Source organism: Sarcophilus harrisii, chromosome 2, assembly GCF_902635505.1.
Source record: "Sarcophilus harrisii chromosome 2, mSarHar1.11, whole genome shotgun sequence".
Taxonomy (NCBI): domain Eukaryota; kingdom Metazoa; phylum Chordata; class Mammalia; order Dasyuromorphia; family Dasyuridae; genus Sarcophilus; species Sarcophilus harrisii.
In genome coordinates, this window is record NC_045427.1 from 268,004,922 (window position 1) to 268,023,368 (window position 18,447).

The following is an 18,447-nucleotide window of genomic DNA, read 5'->3' on the forward strand; positions in this document are numbered from 1 at the left end:
GTACAAGTTTGTTTTCAGAAATATGGTGAAAAACGGAGAATATGGTTTCTTTCCTGTTGGGCTTCTCCACCAAACTAAAGCCAAACATTCTAAATAGCGAATTGTGTGTCTGAAAGAAGGAAGTCAGGTCAATTCAGCTTGAAGAAGAGACGGAGGCTTCTATCAAAAGCAGCCTTTTCAGCAAAGAGTCTAACAAAAGGACATTTTTGGTAGCTTGCATGTGTATTAATAAAGCTGCAATACATGGTGCATTCAGGTAAGTATAGAATAAATAGGAAATGATGAGATCATCTGAGATTTAACACTTTGAATTCACATAATCAAACAAAGTGGGTCATTATCTTTAAGGTCTATATGAGGGCTGCATCTGTGGCTCTCTGTTCAATCTCCTTGAAGTACCTTTATCAATGGCTGGGGAGCATCCTTAGCATGCTTCTTCTTCTGTAAACTGGCAAAAATTTTTTTTTACATTTACTGCAACAGGGTGGGGTGGGGGGAGAAACTCTGTACTTAATACCACAGTTGGGTGCTTAGCTGTAGCCACTGGTTCTTTTTTTTTCTACATTCACAAAACTGGCAGATGAAACATGAAAAAGAATACTGACTCTTTAATCTCTGCTTCTCCACCTAAGGCCCAAGGCAGGCTGACAGGGTAACTTCATTCTGGAAACAGAGGGGTTTTTTTCCCTTTTTTTCCCCCCTCCTCCATTCTAAATTCCAGATTACTTTTTCCTTGCTTTTGAAACTGTGGGCTACAGGGGAATGAACCTGGCATAGACTTAAAACATGAACAAGTTTCTTTATCTGAAAAGTTATAGTCCTTGATGCTTACAGGAAGGTCATTTTGAAAACCCACAGGAAAAATAGCATCACAGCCAGAAAAAGTGCATTAAGGCCTTTATTTGCTTGAAGAAGAGACAGTTTTTCATTTATAAACTGTTCAGAGGATCAACTGAGCCTTTGATGCTGTGGAGACTTTTCTATAGATTTTGCAATTAGTGAGTTAGATGTTTTAAATAGCAAGCAGGCATCCACAAATTGGTTTTTAGTTTAAAAAAATCTAAGTGCTGAGCAATATTTAGTAAAGTTTAATGATGTTTGATACTTAAACTGAATTATGAGCAATAGGACAGGAGACCCATGGATGCACAAGGAGTGACTATGTATCATCTATGGATTTCCCCCACTAATACACTAATGACAGGCCCTGCTTGAATTGCCATATGTGTGATTTATATGCTCAGAAGAGGTTTTCTCAACACCACTGCCGATTGATAGATTTTTATTAACTGTTAATATTGAATCATGCAGAAAACTTTTAATTGATTAAGAACATGTCTATTTGATAGTTTTTTTTCCCATTTCCTCTCTCTTGGCCCTAAAACACTGAGTTGAAGGCTAAAGCTTTTTTTAAAATGTGGAAAACATTGTGTCCAAAGATAAAAAGAAATAAACTAATCATCTGAAACAGAGAATTCCTGGTTTTATGATTCACAAGTCGTGTTCAGATGTAGTATTCTACATTTCCTGTTGCCCTTCTGAAAAGCTGATGGCAGATCATTTATTTTATTTTATTTTATTTTTTTAGCTTCCACAATTCTTTCTGCCATATAAAGGTCACCTGTTTTAGATTTAGCCAAATTAATCAATGCAGTATGGTTCTCAGTAGAAAGAACACTGGGTTTGTCAGAAGACTTAGGTAGAAACCATAGCTTTGCTATTTCCTAAATGTAGACTAGCCCCTTTACCTCTCTGATTTTCATCTGAAAAAAAGATGGGGCTGGATTAAATAACCCATAAGGTTCCTTCCATTTCTAAGCTTATAATACTATGAAACTTGTTGGCAAAACTATAATTCAAAATGTGGCATTCATTTGGGTTAACCCTACCCCAATTCTCACTCTTAGGCTGGAAACTCCAGGGGATGACCATCTCTGCCTTAAGGCAGGTTAAGGGTTGAAATACTAACACTGTAGCTTATGAGCCCTTATTGGTATATTTACTTTATTTCTAGTCAGTCAGAAGAAACAGTTAGCTTGTAAAAAGATATTTATAGAAAAGACTAAGTAAAATAGAGTTCTCTCCCCTAACACCTTCTCCACACTGAGCACCAAAAAAAAAAAAAAAAAAAAAAAAAAAAAAAAAAGAAAGCAGTCCACTATACAGTAAAATACAGTAAAAAAGCTGATCATCTAACCACTAAGTTTCCTGTGTTCTAGAGTATGCAAAGTAAGCAAGAGAAATAGGAAGAAGTAAAGGTAACACAGGAAGATATTCAGAGAAGTAGCAGGAATCATGATGGGGTGACTTAGTGTCAGGAAATCTGGCTAAGGATGAGGGAAAGGGGCCAGAAATTTAATTTTTTACTTTCATCTTAGAGTTATTAAAAACAGAGAAGTTAAGGTAGTTTTGGAGTAGGATAAGGAAGAATTGACAGTTAGGATCCTATCTTAATGAAAATCTTTTTTTTGGGGGGGAGGGCAAGGCAATTTGATTTAAGAGGTTTGCCCAGAGTCACACAGCTAGTAAGTGTTAAGTATTTGAGGTCAAATTTGAACTCAGGTCCTCCTGACTCTAGAGCTAGGCACTCTATTCACTGCACCACCTAGCTGCCCCTAGTGAAAATTTTACTAATATTAATGTTGCTCCCACAATAGATCTTTCATGGAATTAAAGACATAGAGGTGAAAGATACTCTACAAATCATTTAGTGCAAACCCTCATTTTATAAAGACTTAGTGAGGTAAAAACAATTTGCCCAAGTTCACATAGCTAATAAGTGTCAGAAGTGGGATTTTAATCTATATCTTTTTTATTCTAATTCCAAAATTTTGTCTATTAAGTCATATTGATTTTGGCATATATATATGTATATATTCATATATAAAATCCATGTAGTTTCCTCTAAAAATATAAGTTAAGGTGACTACTCCCATGCCTTAAAAATAAGAAGTTAGAGATTATAGACCAATAAAAAGGTTTAAACACTGACAGGAAGCATGACTAGTAGAAATCAAGAAGATCTGGGTTCAATTGTTGCCTATAATTCTTATTATTGATCCTGGTCAAATACAAACTCTCAGCACTATAAACATCTCTCTAAAACTATAAATTAGATAAGGCTTGCCAATCTCTTTACTAGAAGGAGGTTTAGGAAGGACCACATCTGATCCTCTTTTGTCTATGAATTTATTTTTAGATTGACGGAAAAAAAGATGGAAAATGTATTATTTCAATCTCAGGTCTAGAAGGATAATTTAAAAACAAACCAAAATTATGAGAACCAAAGTTTGAGGCCTTTTATTTCATAAAGAGAATAATACACAGCCATTAAGAAATACTCATAAAAGAAAAGTTTCTTTTGTTTTATTCCAGTTTAAAGGATGTGTTATGTATATATGAAGTACATGGATACTCAGTTATGAGAGTTTTAGAGTTGATTGGTGAGGAGGTCACAGAATTATGGGACTTTGAATTCTGAAGAAATATCAGAGGTCATTTGGTCCAAACTCATAAGTAAAGCCCAACATCTCCTCTAAAACATCCCTGACAAATGATTGCCCAACTGCTTCCTGAAGACCTCTAGTGATTAATTTACTCATGAGGAGGTCAATTCCACCCTTTGGACAGTTCTATTCATTAAGAATTTCTTTCTTATATAGAGTAAAAATATGACTTTGTTTAACTATAACCCATTGTTCCTACTTCTGCCCTCTGGGGACAAGCACAATAAATCTAATTAATCTTTGTTCTACATGAAAACTCTCTAAATATTGTAAAGTTTGCTATGATGCTTTAAAGTATTCTCATCCTTCTTTCTTACAACCCATCCTCACTTGATTAAAAAATTCCTCAATTAGGCTTTATCTAATTGATAGTCACATAGATTTTGAGATGGAATGGATGTTAGAAGTCATCTAGTCTCTCATTTTACTTTAAATTTTACATCTTTGTCCCTCCCCCACATACACAACACACTCATTTCCCAATGTGCACCAATTCTAGCAGGTTGGGTTCCAGGATAAGTAATTGCTATAACTAATCTGAGGACTCTAGGGGTAGCTGGGTAATCTTGATGGGTTAGTACTGTCTTAGCACTAGCTTTTAAGTCCCCAACAATGTGCTTTCCAAAAACAAATCAGCCAATTGATAGTAACAAATCGGTTACTTCTTAATCAAAGCATTTACTCAAAAGGAAAAGCAATAATAATAATCGCATACCATTCCACCTACAAATAAATGTAAGGTGCATTCTTCTACTAATGCAAACTGTGTACGTGAGTGAGAACAAATTAAAACTATTATGTTAGGCACCTGTGCAGGGAATCCATGTGGCCAACTACCTTTCAATTCTGTAGCTGTAGACCTTGATGCATTTTTTCCTTTACTGAATGAATATCTTCACAAAGTTTCACTGAGAATGGGTGGCTCTGTTGCTAAGGCAAACTGCTAACTGGATTGTTAGTCGGTCAATAAGTATTCCTTAAGATCCTACTATGTGCCAGGTCCTGTGCTACAAAAAGAAGTAAGGGTCAGTCTGTGCTCTCAAAGAGCTGACAATCTAATGGAACACTGTCTACTTCCAGGCTGGGATTGTTTGCTGCTAGGTCAGACCTCTCTGATATGGTGGGAATGGTCATTGTCCTCTTAGATCTTGCCATTCCTGTTCTGGAGCACAAGATAATTTCTTTTCTGTTAAGGTAATGTTTTGCTTTTTCATAATGATCAAGACCAGTATCCTGGGACTGAAGAACTTCTGTACTGTTGATTGGGTTCTAAGGGGTTTTCAGAACCTAGGATAGCGAGATAATAATAGCCTCTATAACACCAGGATCAGTGGGGGTTTTTCATTGACCAATCTTTCTTAGAACCTCAGTGAGAAGCCTTATTCTAACTTATAGTGATTACTAACACCATGCCAAATATTTATCTTTGCTAACTTGGCCACAATCAGACAATATACATGTGTAAGATAATCATAAAACAGGTTTGGGATTCAGAATTTCTAAGGTAATTATTTCAAAGTTCTCCTGTTGGTCATATACAACATGGGAAAAAAGAACTGACACCATCCTTCCTCAGTAAGTGCATTATCTTTCTCTCCCAGTGTTTTTCATACATAAGTTTTACATTTGTTTTTTGGTCTCTGCTCCTATAAATTAGCAACATCACTCAATTATGAAAAGAACACACTCCTATATACAATTAGGGAACTAAGGTCCAGAAAGTCTAAATGATTTATTTAATGTCCCATAAATCTTAAGTGTCAGAATTGGGATTTGAACCTAAAGTCATTAAATCAGTCTAAAATTTTGCCTCTAAAATCCCTTCTACTATATACTCTGCAACTCTAAAATCACTTCTCTTTCTACTATACTATACTACTTCCCATGTTGTCAATGTCTTTCCTAAAATATGGTGCCTGGAAGCAGAGACAGTACTACAGATATAGTCTGCTCAGGGCATGAGACAGATTCTCTCCTCTTTTGTTCTTAACACTAAGCTTCTCCTAATATAGCCTAAGGTCACTTTTTTTTTTTTTTTTTGCCTGCCATATAAAACACAGTTGTCTCATATTATACTTGCATTTCACTAAATTCACCAGATTTTTTTCACATTACTTTCTGCCTAGCACCATTTCATTTATATATATTATAGAGGGAAAAAGATGATAATTTACAAATATTTTCTAAAATGTATTTATTTCTTTTTCTCTTTTTTTTCTGCTTGGTGTTGTCTGATAATAGCAAAAGGCTCCTTCTTTTCCTCTCTCCCCAAAATCTCAGGCAGGACTTTTAAAAAAATGTTGTAGAACTACTGATTGATTGGGAAGACAAAGGCAAAAAATAAAGCCTCAGACAACATATATCAGAATTGTATCCTAATGCATCAAGTCCAAGGATAAATGCTACAGTCAGAGGAGAATTTACTCCGGAAAAAACTAAAAACCATTTGAAAAGCATAATGAAACAAAACCCACCTCTTCCTAGTTCTTCAGTTAGCTGAAAGATAATCCCATGGACATCACCATTTGATCAAAATGAAAATGGTTTTTACATTTTGTTCTGATGCTTCTCAGAGGAATTTTTTGTCCCTTTACAAGCGCTGAACGTACTTATTTACTCAGTCAGAGAGGAAAAGGCAGAATTGGTTTGAAACTAGGTTTATTTACTGCAAACTCAGTATATTTTCCACAAAACTAAATGGTGCAGTGGACAGGACACTGATCCTAGAATCAGCAAGACCAGAGTTCAAATGTGATTTTAGATACTTACTAATTGTATGACCAAGGGCAAATCATTTTGCCTCAGCTTCCATTTCTCTGAATCGAGGATAATAATAATACCTATATCCCAGAGTTGTGAGAGAACTATTCTAAAGTGCTTGGTACATAGTAAGTGCTAATTAAATGTTAGCTATTATTATTGTTGTTGTTGCTAAATTCCTTCTTGAAGCTGTATATATATATATATACATATATACTCTTAAATCGCAAGATGATAAAAATGAATTTCCTTTACATGTTAATTCCAATGACTGCCAGCTAACATTTACTTTTGTTAACTTCCTCTATGATCTATGAGTCTATGTTCTTTTGTTCATAACTTTTTGGGTCATTGATATTAAAAGGTTTAATCTGCCATGAACTAGATCATTCTCCTTATCTTGCCCAGCTGACTTTAAGCATTGACTTTAAATACTCAAAAAGTCTATTCACCATTGCCTAAATGTTGGTTAAATGTATTCAAATGGAATTGGAATGAAGCACCTCTATGTTCAAGGACATAAGAGTTCACTTTCTACTCCCCAGATATGATGCACTCTGGATAACACTCTCCAGGAAAGAAACCATTTGGGATCATAAATGACCCCTGTCAAATTTCTAACTATAATAACATCATTATATTAAATGAAGCAATGGAAGGAGATATGCCTGACTTACATTTGGCTCCTGTATCTTAAGTCTGTGAGTTTGTCAAAGGCAGATTTTTATATCAATAAAGAAAATAGAAATTTATTAGCTGTGTGACCCTGAAAACTCACTTTAACTTTCTGATCTTCAGTTTTCTCATCTATAAAATGGGTATGCTACTTATATAGTCTATATTACTTATATCCTCAAGTACTGGACAAAAAGTGCTTTGAAAATCATTAATTAAAGCTATGCAAATGTGAATCATCAGTATATCTTCCTGAGTTCAAATGTGGCCTCAGACATTAGCTGTGACCCTGAGCAACTCGTTTGCCTCAGTTTCCCCATCTGGAAAAGGAAAGGACAAACCACTCTATCATCTTTGCTAAGAAAATTCTAAGTTAAGTCAGGAAGAGTCAAACACAATTGCAAAGACTAGAAAAGATTTTTTTTAATGTTATATAGTGGTATGAAGCCAATTTAAAACTAACTTGATATTAATAGTGCTGTATAGCAGGGATGGGGATACTACAGCCTAATTTGGATCTATGTTTGTTTTTGTAAAGCCCTGGGAGCTCAGAATGGGTTTTCTGTTTTAAAATAAAGTTTTCTTGAATTAAAAAAAATATAAAAAATATTCTTTGCTTGTAGCAGGCTATACAAAAATAGCAAGAGCCTCAAGCCATAGTTTGCTGACCCCCTGCTGTAGGGCTGTATTAGCTTTCTGATGTAAAACAAGTTTTTATATAGTCTGACTGGTCCTTTAAAGGGGGGGGGTGTCCATTTGGCTTCCTTGTTGCCTAAACATTAAAAAATCCAGCCTATGGGGAATTGGTATTAGAGGTTTTAGAGGAATTTTGATTAGCCTGTAGAGATACATTTGTGATCTAGTGGAAATTGGGAACTGAGTATATCATCAAACTAGGTATAGTCACCATGATGCTATGCTATGGTGGCACATTATCATATGATCCCCTCAAATGAGGAATTCTGCTTAATGGTGAGCCTCATGTCCACTTGAGCATCCAGCTTTAAAAGATCAGTATAATATGACTCCATGAGGTTCTCAGCTTGTCTCCAATTAGCACTTTGCTTATATTGTCCCTCTTCCTCTATCTCAAAGGATAGACCAAGGATTTGCCCTTACTGCAGTTGATACTTATTCAGGTTATAAGACTCTAGTTCCATTAAATCCTCCATCATGGTAGTCCTCATCATAGAGCTTACAGAACATATTCTTCTTTCTTACTGGCCCTCCCCTCTATCATTGATTTTAATGAAAAAACTCATTTTATTGCAAAGGAAGTTTGAAATTAGGCCCTTCGCCATCATATTTAGTGGGTCTTTCATCTTCTACACTTTTACTTGAGAATTTAATATGGTTGAATGCTGGAATAGACTTTTATTTTATTTGGATTCATGTGTCTTTATTAGGTAGCTTTTCTTTTTTCTTCTTTTTTTAAGTTATGACAACCATTAAAACCAACTATTTGAATAACTTAACTTAGAACTAGACCTTTGCATCACAATACTGCAATCTTAAGCCAAGACTTTAGAAAATAATGATACATTTTCAATCACATTATTCTCACTAAAAAAATAAATAAATAACATGGAATAGACTTTTAAAGTAGCAATTTTGTCATGATATTCCTAATCACTGAGGTTGGATATTCTATCTCCCAGAGTATATCTTTGAAAAAATTAGCACTATTCCAACAAGTAGGAGAAGGGATCTCCTGTTTCAATGGATTCTTGGATCTATTTTCCAGGAAGGTTCATGTGATAATGATGAACTACATTTGTACATAATTCCAGTTAATCTTTTTCTGTCCTTCCCTATTCCATTCCCTATTTTAAGTTGTTTAGGTCTTGAAGTTTCTGTCCCTTTGGATGGTTCTATAAAAATGGTTCAGATCTACCTTAAGTGGGAGATTTCTCTTCCCTTGAGTAGAAAAGGAATCATTGGTGGGGGGGTAGGGGGAGGTGTTAATGATACGGTAGAAGGTGAAATTGTTTTTTCATAGTCATGATGACTTGGAATTCTCCTGAAGGGAATTCTTTAACTGACTTGGTAATCTTGATTTCCTAGATGAAGTAACAGGAAGTCTCTATCTGAACCACACAGAAGAAATTAACAGTTTCTCACCAGAAACTTCTAAAGGGCCAAAACTGAGGATCATTCCCCTAATGGGGCTCTCAGGGATTAGGGGTCATGAGAACACTGAATGGGGATATGATTCCCAGGATCATTTAGATATTGGGTAGATGGCATGTAAAAATCCTATGTTCTTTTAACTAGAAATGAACCTGACCTTGATCTATTTTTTCTTTTCATTTACAAATATCTCACTGTACTTTAACCCTGAGCCTGAATCACTCTGGACTGGACTGAGTTAGGCCTGTCTCAGAATACTCATGTAGGACTGAAAGTAATTTTCCTTATCTTTGTTCTTTCTGTCCTTATATTCTCAAACAAAGCATATTTGCAAACAAAAATAGAATGCCAATTAAGTTTTCCTTAAAAATACAGCCCAATGTTACCTCCAAATGAGAGCCTTTTTAGTTATTGAAAAGAAACAAAATGAGTCAACTTGACTACCAAAGAAAGCAAGGTTTGGTTGTTATTGCATATTTTTTCTATCTTTAGATTTTTTAACATTCATAGGGAAGAGGGAAGATAACTAATTTGCTTTGGGGGGGGGATCCTCAAACATCCAGCAAGTGGCCATGCAGTTAAGAAAGCTCTGAAGATTCAGCTTGGAAGAAAGACTAAAAACAGAAAAATACTCCCTTTGGAAGCTGCAATTGGCTCATCTGCCAAACTTTCCTTTTCCCTCCTTTTTTTTTCTCTTGCAGCTTTCATTTGCTCTAAGGGACAACCGAATACACCCAAATCAACAATTAAATCCCCCCTTTGTTTTTGTGGCATATGACAAATGCGTGGAGGACATCTTCTGTTACTTAGGCAGGCAGGGCACTTACTTTGATTGATGCTCTGGGGTGGAAAAAAAATGAGCTGGAAAGAATTACAATGGAGCGCCTACAGACTGGAATGGGGATAGCCTAATTAGTGCTGCATTAAACAGTCGGATTGCATTTGGCAAAGAGGCTCCACTAGGAGCAAAGTAGAGGGGTTATTGATGCAAAACTGCATTGGATGCATTATACTCCATTGCTATATATTAGTTTGCAGAGAAGAATTGAAAATTTTAATTAAGAAATAGGAAGTATAGAAGCTTAAGTATTTAACACCCTCAAAGATCTGTGAAGGAGGTCACTCTTTCCAATATCACCCAAATGCATGACCTAATGTGTTTTCCCCTCTCAGTCTGAGAATACCATTTCACAGTTTCCCTCTCTATCATTATTTCTAGAAAGGGACAACTGTTGCCATTCACCCCTTTCCGCACCTTCTCTATTTGTGGTTCCTAACATCTAGAAGTCTTCTTCACACTCTAGAAGCCATGGCTCTTGATGGCTGAAAGCATTAGAGGGACAAAGTTTTCTTAGTCCATTCCTTCTTGGTCTCAGAAGGTCACTCATGACTTAATGTTCAAAGAACTTTGTGAACAACAAGGTGATTTGGGCAACAAGGCAAATTAACCTACTCAAAACAAGCAGAAATAGAATAGCAAAGCTTGTTTTGCTTTTCTGATTTTCCGGTTTACCTCAAGGATTAGGCAAGAAGTAGGTGGAGGAAATGGTCACCAGGTCCCAGGAATAGGAGTTCTAATTCAAGAGCATGACTTCCCCTTGACAATGTGATTTTTCTGGAAAGACTTACATGAACTGATGTTGAGTGAAATAAGCAGAACCAAGAGAACATTGTATATAGTAACAAGATTATGTAATAATCAACTGTGATGGAGAAAGCTCTTTTCAATAATGAGGTGATTCAAGGCAATCCCAATAGATTTGTGATGGAAAGTGCCATCCCCAGTCAGAGAGAGAACTATGGAGACTGAACATAAATCAAAGTATTTTCATTCTTTGTTGTTGTTTGTTTGTTTGCTTGCTTGCTTGTTTTTTCTTTCTTATGTTTTTCCCCTTTTGGTCTGATTTTTCTTGTGCAACATGGCAGATACGGAAATATGTTTAGAAGAATTGTACATATTTAACCTATATTATATTCCTTTCTGAGTTGGGAAGGGAGGCAAGAGGGGGAGGAAAAATTTTGAAACACAAAGTTTTGCAAAGGTGAATATTAAAAATTATCTCTGCATTTGTTTGAAAAAATAAAATACTGTTTTAAATAAGATAACATCATTTCAGTGAAGCTTCCCTTGGCTCATGCATCAACCTCATTTTTCTAGCTAGAAGAAGGAGGTACCATCAGAGAAGCAAGGCCCCAGAATTTCACTAGTCAATCACATTATTAGAATTTATTTCAAATTTAGAAAAGTTTCAGCTCAGGATCTTGAGCTCCATGATTCCTATGAACCCTATGCAGGCCATCAGACTGCAGTTATCTGGTTAGGGATAACCAAATAGAAACCAAATAGGAAAAAAAATTATCCTCATTTAATTATGAGAGTTATTGTTACCTAATGGACAAAGGAAGTTGGAGAGGTTGGTTAAATGATTTCAGGTTAATAGGAAAAGAGGAACTACAAAAAAAAATGAGGACCTATTATGAAAAAGTTCTTAAAACCATCAACACAAGCCCTTGAAAAGTTCCAGCAATTCAAAATTCCTTTGTGTCTTAGAATCCCCAATATCTAGCACAGTGTCTGGAATGTAGTAGACATTTACTAAATACTTGTAGAATGAATGAACGTAGGGTAAAATTCTCTTGGGATGTGACCTTTGGGAACTTTTCTACCTCACAGAATGAGAGCCCTGGGAGCAGTCTGCGTTAAGCTAATGAATAACTATTCTAGTGTCCTAGTGCAGTTTTCCAGAATTAACTGAAGATCGTTTGTAGCTGAGATTCTGTTCTATCTCTCAACTTCTTTCCTTAACCTAATCTTCATCCTTAGGGGTGGTTAGCATAATGAGCAATTCAGAAGAGTTCATGTAATGGATTTCTATATACCCATGTCAAGAGTAAATACATTCCTAAAGACTGCTCAGTCATCCTTTCATCCATAAAGCAGCAGGTGATTTTAACTGCTTCATGGACAACAGAAAGCAGACTAAGTCACCAAATCATATGAATTATTACCAAATAGCTAAAACTTTTCTTTCATGAATAAAATCCAGGAATTATATACCGAAATTATTTTTAAGTTTTAAATCCTTTTGATTAGAATTGTATCTCATTTCTGAAATGCTTCTATGCATCATGACTTTCTTCAGCCAGGACACCAGTGAGACCTCTCAGTGATAGTCTAGAGTTTAGGACAAGCTAAATGCTCTGTTAAATCCCTACACTTCTGCCTTTTCTTTCCCTTGCTTATGAACCAACATCTATTACATAGTCTGTCATTTTGTTACCAGGATGGCTTTGGCTTGAGAATTAGGTAAACATCAGTCATTCCACCACACACATTTAGACTTAATCTTACTTTATAATGATGTTAATGTTTATTGTACAAAAATTAGATGCATCTGTATATTTTAGCATTTTATTTCAGTCACAGAATGAAAAAAAAAACCCTCGACATTGGAATCAGTTTGATTTTTTTGTGATTGAAGATATTAAACACTACAAGAGCGTGGAAATTTCAATCTGATTAGGATCAAAATTCCTCAGGATCAAAACACTTCTTTTTTCCCCCTACAGTTTTACTAATTGTGTGATACTTGACATTGCAGAGTTATTCCACAGCATGATAGCTAAATACGTGAAGTGTATTTTACTGTTTGGAATTATCAACTCATTCTATTTGTTTTTAATGTGTTTAAGGTTATTAAAAGAAACCAAAATTAGAAGTTGCGTGTATGATTTAAAAGGGTGAGCTCAATCATTGCAAGCAGGTAAAATCACAAAACAAGAGCTTGGATGACAATAGGAGTTTCCTTTCCAAATTGTAACCAAAAGAAATAATAAAGAGACAAAATCTGAAAGCAGACTTTTCTGTATGTTAGGGAGCGAGACACCTAGAAAAATCAGGGGATAGAGAGCAGAGTGAATGGAATGATTATTTTTACAAATCTCAGATTACTTTGAATGTTGGAAATGAGATAAAAATAGAATTGAGGGAAGAGAATACAATATATTTGTTGGAGATCTTTTGCTTCATGGAAAGAAATGAACTGCCTTTGTTCACTGAGGAATTGTGTCATAGCTGTAAATCAAATCCCAGAAAGATTTCCACATTTTCCAGGCAATAGCTAAGGATGACAGGAATCTTTGTTGTTGTTGTTGTTGTTAGTATTAGGTTGATGAATTTAGACTTCAATTAGGGTTGCAAAATGGGAAAAAAATCCATCCAGATACACACAGAGACACAATATCTATGAAAAGTTTTTTTCAAATTCTTGGATACTTGTCTATACTTATCCAAAAGTTTATTCATGCTTTCCTCCAAAAGTCCTTCTGTTTTGTATCTCAGCTACAAAGACCCCATTGTTTCTTCTTGGGGAGCATCATTAATTCCTCCCCCCCCCCCCAGTTAATTGAGGAGATATATACTTTGATGATACATGACACTTAAGAAGCAAATTCATTCTAAGGAACAAATGTATTCTTTAACCACTGATCTGCTCAGGGCTAAAGATGGAGCCTGATGAAAAATAATCTAACAAGGGGAGTCCATTTGCACAGAAAATGCTTCCCTGGAGAGCTAAACACAGTGCACTATTTCTCCAAGTATTACTGCAATAGTAATAATAATAGTAACTAACATTTCTATACTGCTTTAAAGTTTCAAAACATTAAAAATGTTATCTCATTCCATCCTCATAACAATCTTGTGAGTTAGATGCCATTATTACCCCCATTTTAGAGATGAGAAAATTGAGACTCAGAGGTGTGACTTGTACAGAGTCACACAGAGAGTAAGTATCTGAGGCAGGATTTGAACTTGGATTTTCCTGAAGCCAATTCCAATTCTCTATCCAATGCTTCACCTATCCACCTCAACAGAAAACCTGTTAAAGATAGATGAGATGGTATAATTTGGGGGTAGGGTAGGAGACTTCAGAGAAGGGATGTTTTGGTTTGAACTAGATCATTACTCTGTATAATTATTAACATGGAACTTGCAGTCTTCAGGGATTGCCAAGGGCACTGAGAAGTTCAAATGACTTTCCTGTAGTCACAATGCTCGCCTGTATCAAAGGTAATTCTTTAATCTAGGCCATTCTAACCTTAAGACTTAACCCTCTTTCCTCCAGTTTTGTGGGGGTTTTTTTTAAGGAAAGGGGGTGTCAGTTTTTTGTATCTCGGTGTACTATTTAGGGTTTTAAAATCTCATATTTCATTACCGAGTTTCAGGTAAGGAATTGAAAAAAGAAAGAAACAAACATTTAAGTGAATTTAACATGCTCAACAAAAGCATGTTTATTTTGTTGGCTTTTACTAAGTGAATTTTTAAAAATTCTCATCTATTTTATCACTCCCAAATTCATTTACAACCCCCAATAAGAATGAGGACCTCTAAAGCTTACTTTAAAATAATATAACTATTAGTATGAGCTTACATTTTTAATAAGAGCCCACGGAATGGGCAGAAAGGTACTCCTCCCCCTCCACAGGGGTAGGAAGGGTCTGTAAATCCCAGGTTCCCTCAAGGACTATGAAGTGACTGACTCTTAGCCTTCTGAGACTCCGGGGATGCTTCCCCAATGGCTCTCAGTGCATCTACACAGCCACCTTTCAGCAGAGACCTAGGAAAACCGCCTGTGAACCACCCCGAATAGGTTATTGCTCTCACACTAGGTTCTGGCTAGCTCATATGCTCAGCTATCTTATGTGCCAGGGAGTTCAATCTCAGGGTCAAGATCTTGGGATCAGATTCAAAGAGCTGAGATTGGTTTCTACCCCGCCAGGAGAAGGGGGATGGAGGTGTCTGTTAATCTGAATAATCCCCTCTCCAGAAACAAAGTGAACAGACATTGCAGTCGGGCAGGGTTGTAACTGGGGAAGGACAAAGGCAACACTTTGATATGCTATGAACTACTTCTGCCGTTCCCCCTCACCACCCCCTTTTAAATACAAACATAAGCAGGGGTTTTTATGTGGTTCTCTCCTATTTGGATTTTTATCTTCTTTATCTTCCTCCCCTTTCCCCCATGCATATTTGGAGCTAAAGTTGCAAGCACAAAAGCTGAAATTATTTAAGAAGTGTGAACATCAAGGCAGAGTCCCCTTTCAATGGATTTCCCTGTTTCAGGGTTCAAATGACACATAAGGGCTTAGCCACTTAGAGTTTATTGTTTATTGTTATCATCGAGTTATGTCCCACTTTTATGATCCCATTTGGACACTGAAATGGTTTTCCATTTCCTTATCCAGATCACTTTTCAGCTGAGGAAACTGAGGCAAACAGGGTTAAGTGACTTGTCCAGGATCACACAGCTAATAAAGTCTAAAACCTGCTTTGAACTCAGGAAGATGAGTGAGTCTTCCTGATTCCAGACCTGGCACTCTGTGCACTATGGCACCACCTTAAGTGTCCCACTTGGAGTAAGTATCTGAAAATCCAAACTTTCTGCTTCTCAAACTTTACTTTCAATAGAATGTTTACACCTCTCACATTTTCTGAAGAGATCCTTGGCTTCTCTTTTGGAGAAACGGTCTCCCCAAGAGGAAAAAGGGACAAATTAGGACAGAAAATAAACATGAATCAGAGTAAGATGAAGGTACCAGACCAGATTATTTTGACATAAAGGAAATACTTACAGTCTAAGTGACTATGCCTGATTCCTTCCACATCTTCGGCGTGGATGAAGTGGTAACATCTTTTCCCTACAATATCTACAGGGGTCAGATCCATGTAATCACTAATCCTGCAGAGAAAAAAAAACACACACACACACAGAGGCTATAATTTAGAAAGGATGAAAAATATAGGAACCGTCAATGACTTAGAAAGAGAAGTCCACCAAAACATTTTTCATTACACCAAGTTTACTCATCTTTGGAAGTTTTTGTAACTCTTTATTGGAGAGAGAAATCTGCAGAGATAAGATTATTTAAAATATAATGGATATTTGCATTTTACCCAAATGGCAAATATAAGCTAATATGTTTTAGTAATTTGGAAGTAGGACAAAACATCATTTTTGGGGGGCTGGTGGACTGCCTATTTAGTCAACATAATTCTATGAAATTAGAGAACAGCATCAACAACAATACAAAAATCCTCATTAAAAGGCAAGATAATTCAAGGTTACATAATAAAATAAAAACATGTTCTGTTTTTACTAAATGATTAGAGACACTTTTCATTTAAACAGATTGGTCTTCTTTTGGGTATTTTCATGAAAAAGAGCTCCCAAACGTTTCTTGGCACAAAGTCCAAACTGACATTTCAAGGGATATAATTTAAATGCTGAGACATACAGATGCCTGGGGGTGTTATCTTTTTTCGTCTGAGTCATTTGGGAACTCGGCTTTCACTCCTGGCTCTTTTAAGTGGGACTTTGTGGTTGATTCCACATAGAAAGTTTTAAGCCATTTTTGCTTCTTTTCTTGGCCTGGGTTCTACAGTATGTATGTGTAAGGCATTGCCATTGACTGTCCAGATGTCAATGTCCTCGGGCAAGAATACAGAAAAATATAACCAAAATTGGAAAACATGTTGGGGGAACCTGCCTGATTTACAGAGACATTTCAAAATGTTTCATCCTTCCCTATAACCCCCAGGATGAGATTCTGCTTCTCAGATCCAAAATCTAAAATGATTTTGTTTGTTGATTCCCTCCCCTCTGTCTCCCTTCTGATCCTCTTCTTTTTTTTCTTTCTTTCTTTCTTTCTTTCTTTCTTTCTTTCTTTCTTTCTTTCTTTCTTTCTTTCTTTCTTTCTTTCTTTCTTTCTTTCTTTCTTTCTTTCTTTCTTTCTTTCTTTTTCTCCCTCTCTTCCTTCCTTCCCCCTTCCTCCCTTCTTCCCTTCTTCCCTTCCTTCCTTCCTTCCTCCCTCCCTCCCTTCCTTCCTTCCTTCTTTCCTTCCTTCCTTCCTCCCTCCCTCCCTCTTCCTTCCTCACTTCTTTCCTTCTTTTCTTGAATTAACCCTGTCTAGTCAGGTTTTCAAGGAAGATTTTGACCAGGTTTACTATAACTGTCCAAATGTGAATGGAATCTTTTTCCAAGTGTAGATAGTTTGAGAAACCATTGACACAATTTATTTAGAATTCAGTGCTCATGGTCCCAAGCTTGGAAACTCATAAGTGCTGAATGATATTTACAAAAATATATAGATATATATGTATACACATACAAACACAGACAATATCTTCTCAGTGGCTTACACAATACCTAACCATTTTAAAAATGTGTTTTGATTAAAATAGAATTCTTGGTCAAAGTAGGACTGGTTTAAAAATGCTTTATGGGTCCTGAGCTAAAAAGTAATATTTTAGGGTAGGTGGGAATTTTACCAAAACAATTAAGGATTTTTTTTTTTCAGCATAAGCTTGCTTCCTCTTCCTGCAGTGGAGGGAACCAGAGAGCCATTTTAGAAAGATGTATGATGGTTTCTTTGAAATTTTCTTAATGTTCCAAGGGTTGCAACTTGGTTTGGCAGAGAAAGCACTGTTTTTGCCGTCATAGTCCTTCTCCCCCAACCCCATCAAATCTTATTGGTTGATCTCAGAGATGTCACTTGTCTTCCCTATACTTCAGTCTCCTAATCTGTAAAGCAAGAAGGCTTTGAAATCCTTTCCAGGTCTAGATCTCCAAATAATCCCAAAGCTTAATACTTTTGCTTTTTGTGAGGTCAAGCACAGGCAATCTTAATAAGAATGATAAACTCAAATTTGGAGAGTAAACTAAAAGCTTTAAGCAATAACTGTAGGCTAATGGAGGCAGCAAGTATGTATTAGGTGCCTACTATGTATCAGGCACTATATAAAATGCTTTTCACATATTATATCATTTGATCCTCACAACTACCTTGTGCATGATACAGAAACTTCAACTTTTGGTATTAAAAATATCTTATGGGTTGTTTTAATTAATTAATTGCTTAATATTTCTATAGCATTTCAAAATTTGCAAGAACACTTTACAAATATTTCATTTTATCATCATGATAACCTTGTCAGGTAAGTACAATTATTATCCTTGTCTTATAGTTGAGCAAACTGAAACAGGCAGAAGCTAAGTTACTTGCCAAAGATTACACAGTGAATAAATATTTTAGAACTTAGGTCTTCCTCATTCTAGTATCAGCATTCTATCCACTGAGTAAACCTAGCTACCTCTTTGGCAAATAGGGTTAAGTGACTTGCCTAAGGTTACACAGCTAGTTATTGTCTGAGGCCAGATTTGAATTCAGGTCTTCCAAATTCCAGGCCCAGTGTTCTATCTGCTGAGCTACCTACCTGCCTTTAAAATGAAAAAGAAAATTAAAAGATAAACCCATAAAAGATGTCATTTCATTTTAAGGTTGAGAGGAATTTTTTTGTTTATTCTCATCCTTTGCT

General features: G+C 36.0%; 1 protein-coding gene across 5 annotated transcripts in view; it reads right to left on the bottom strand.

Moving 5' to 3' along the window:
• The window catches only part of NPAS3 (neuronal PAS domain protein 3), a 1,088,682-nt gene that overhangs the window by 24,205 nt on the left and 1,046,030 nt on the right, over nucleotides 1–18,447 (bottom strand). For all 5 annotated transcript variants that reach the window (XM_031949273.1, XM_031949272.1, XM_031949275.1 and 2 more), the window contains one exon: nucleotides 15,705–15,811. In XM_031949273.1, the coding sequence (XP_031805133.1) occupies nucleotides 15,705–15,811 (107 nt within the window). The remainder of the gene's footprint in view (nucleotides 1–15,704; nucleotides 15,812–18,447) is intronic.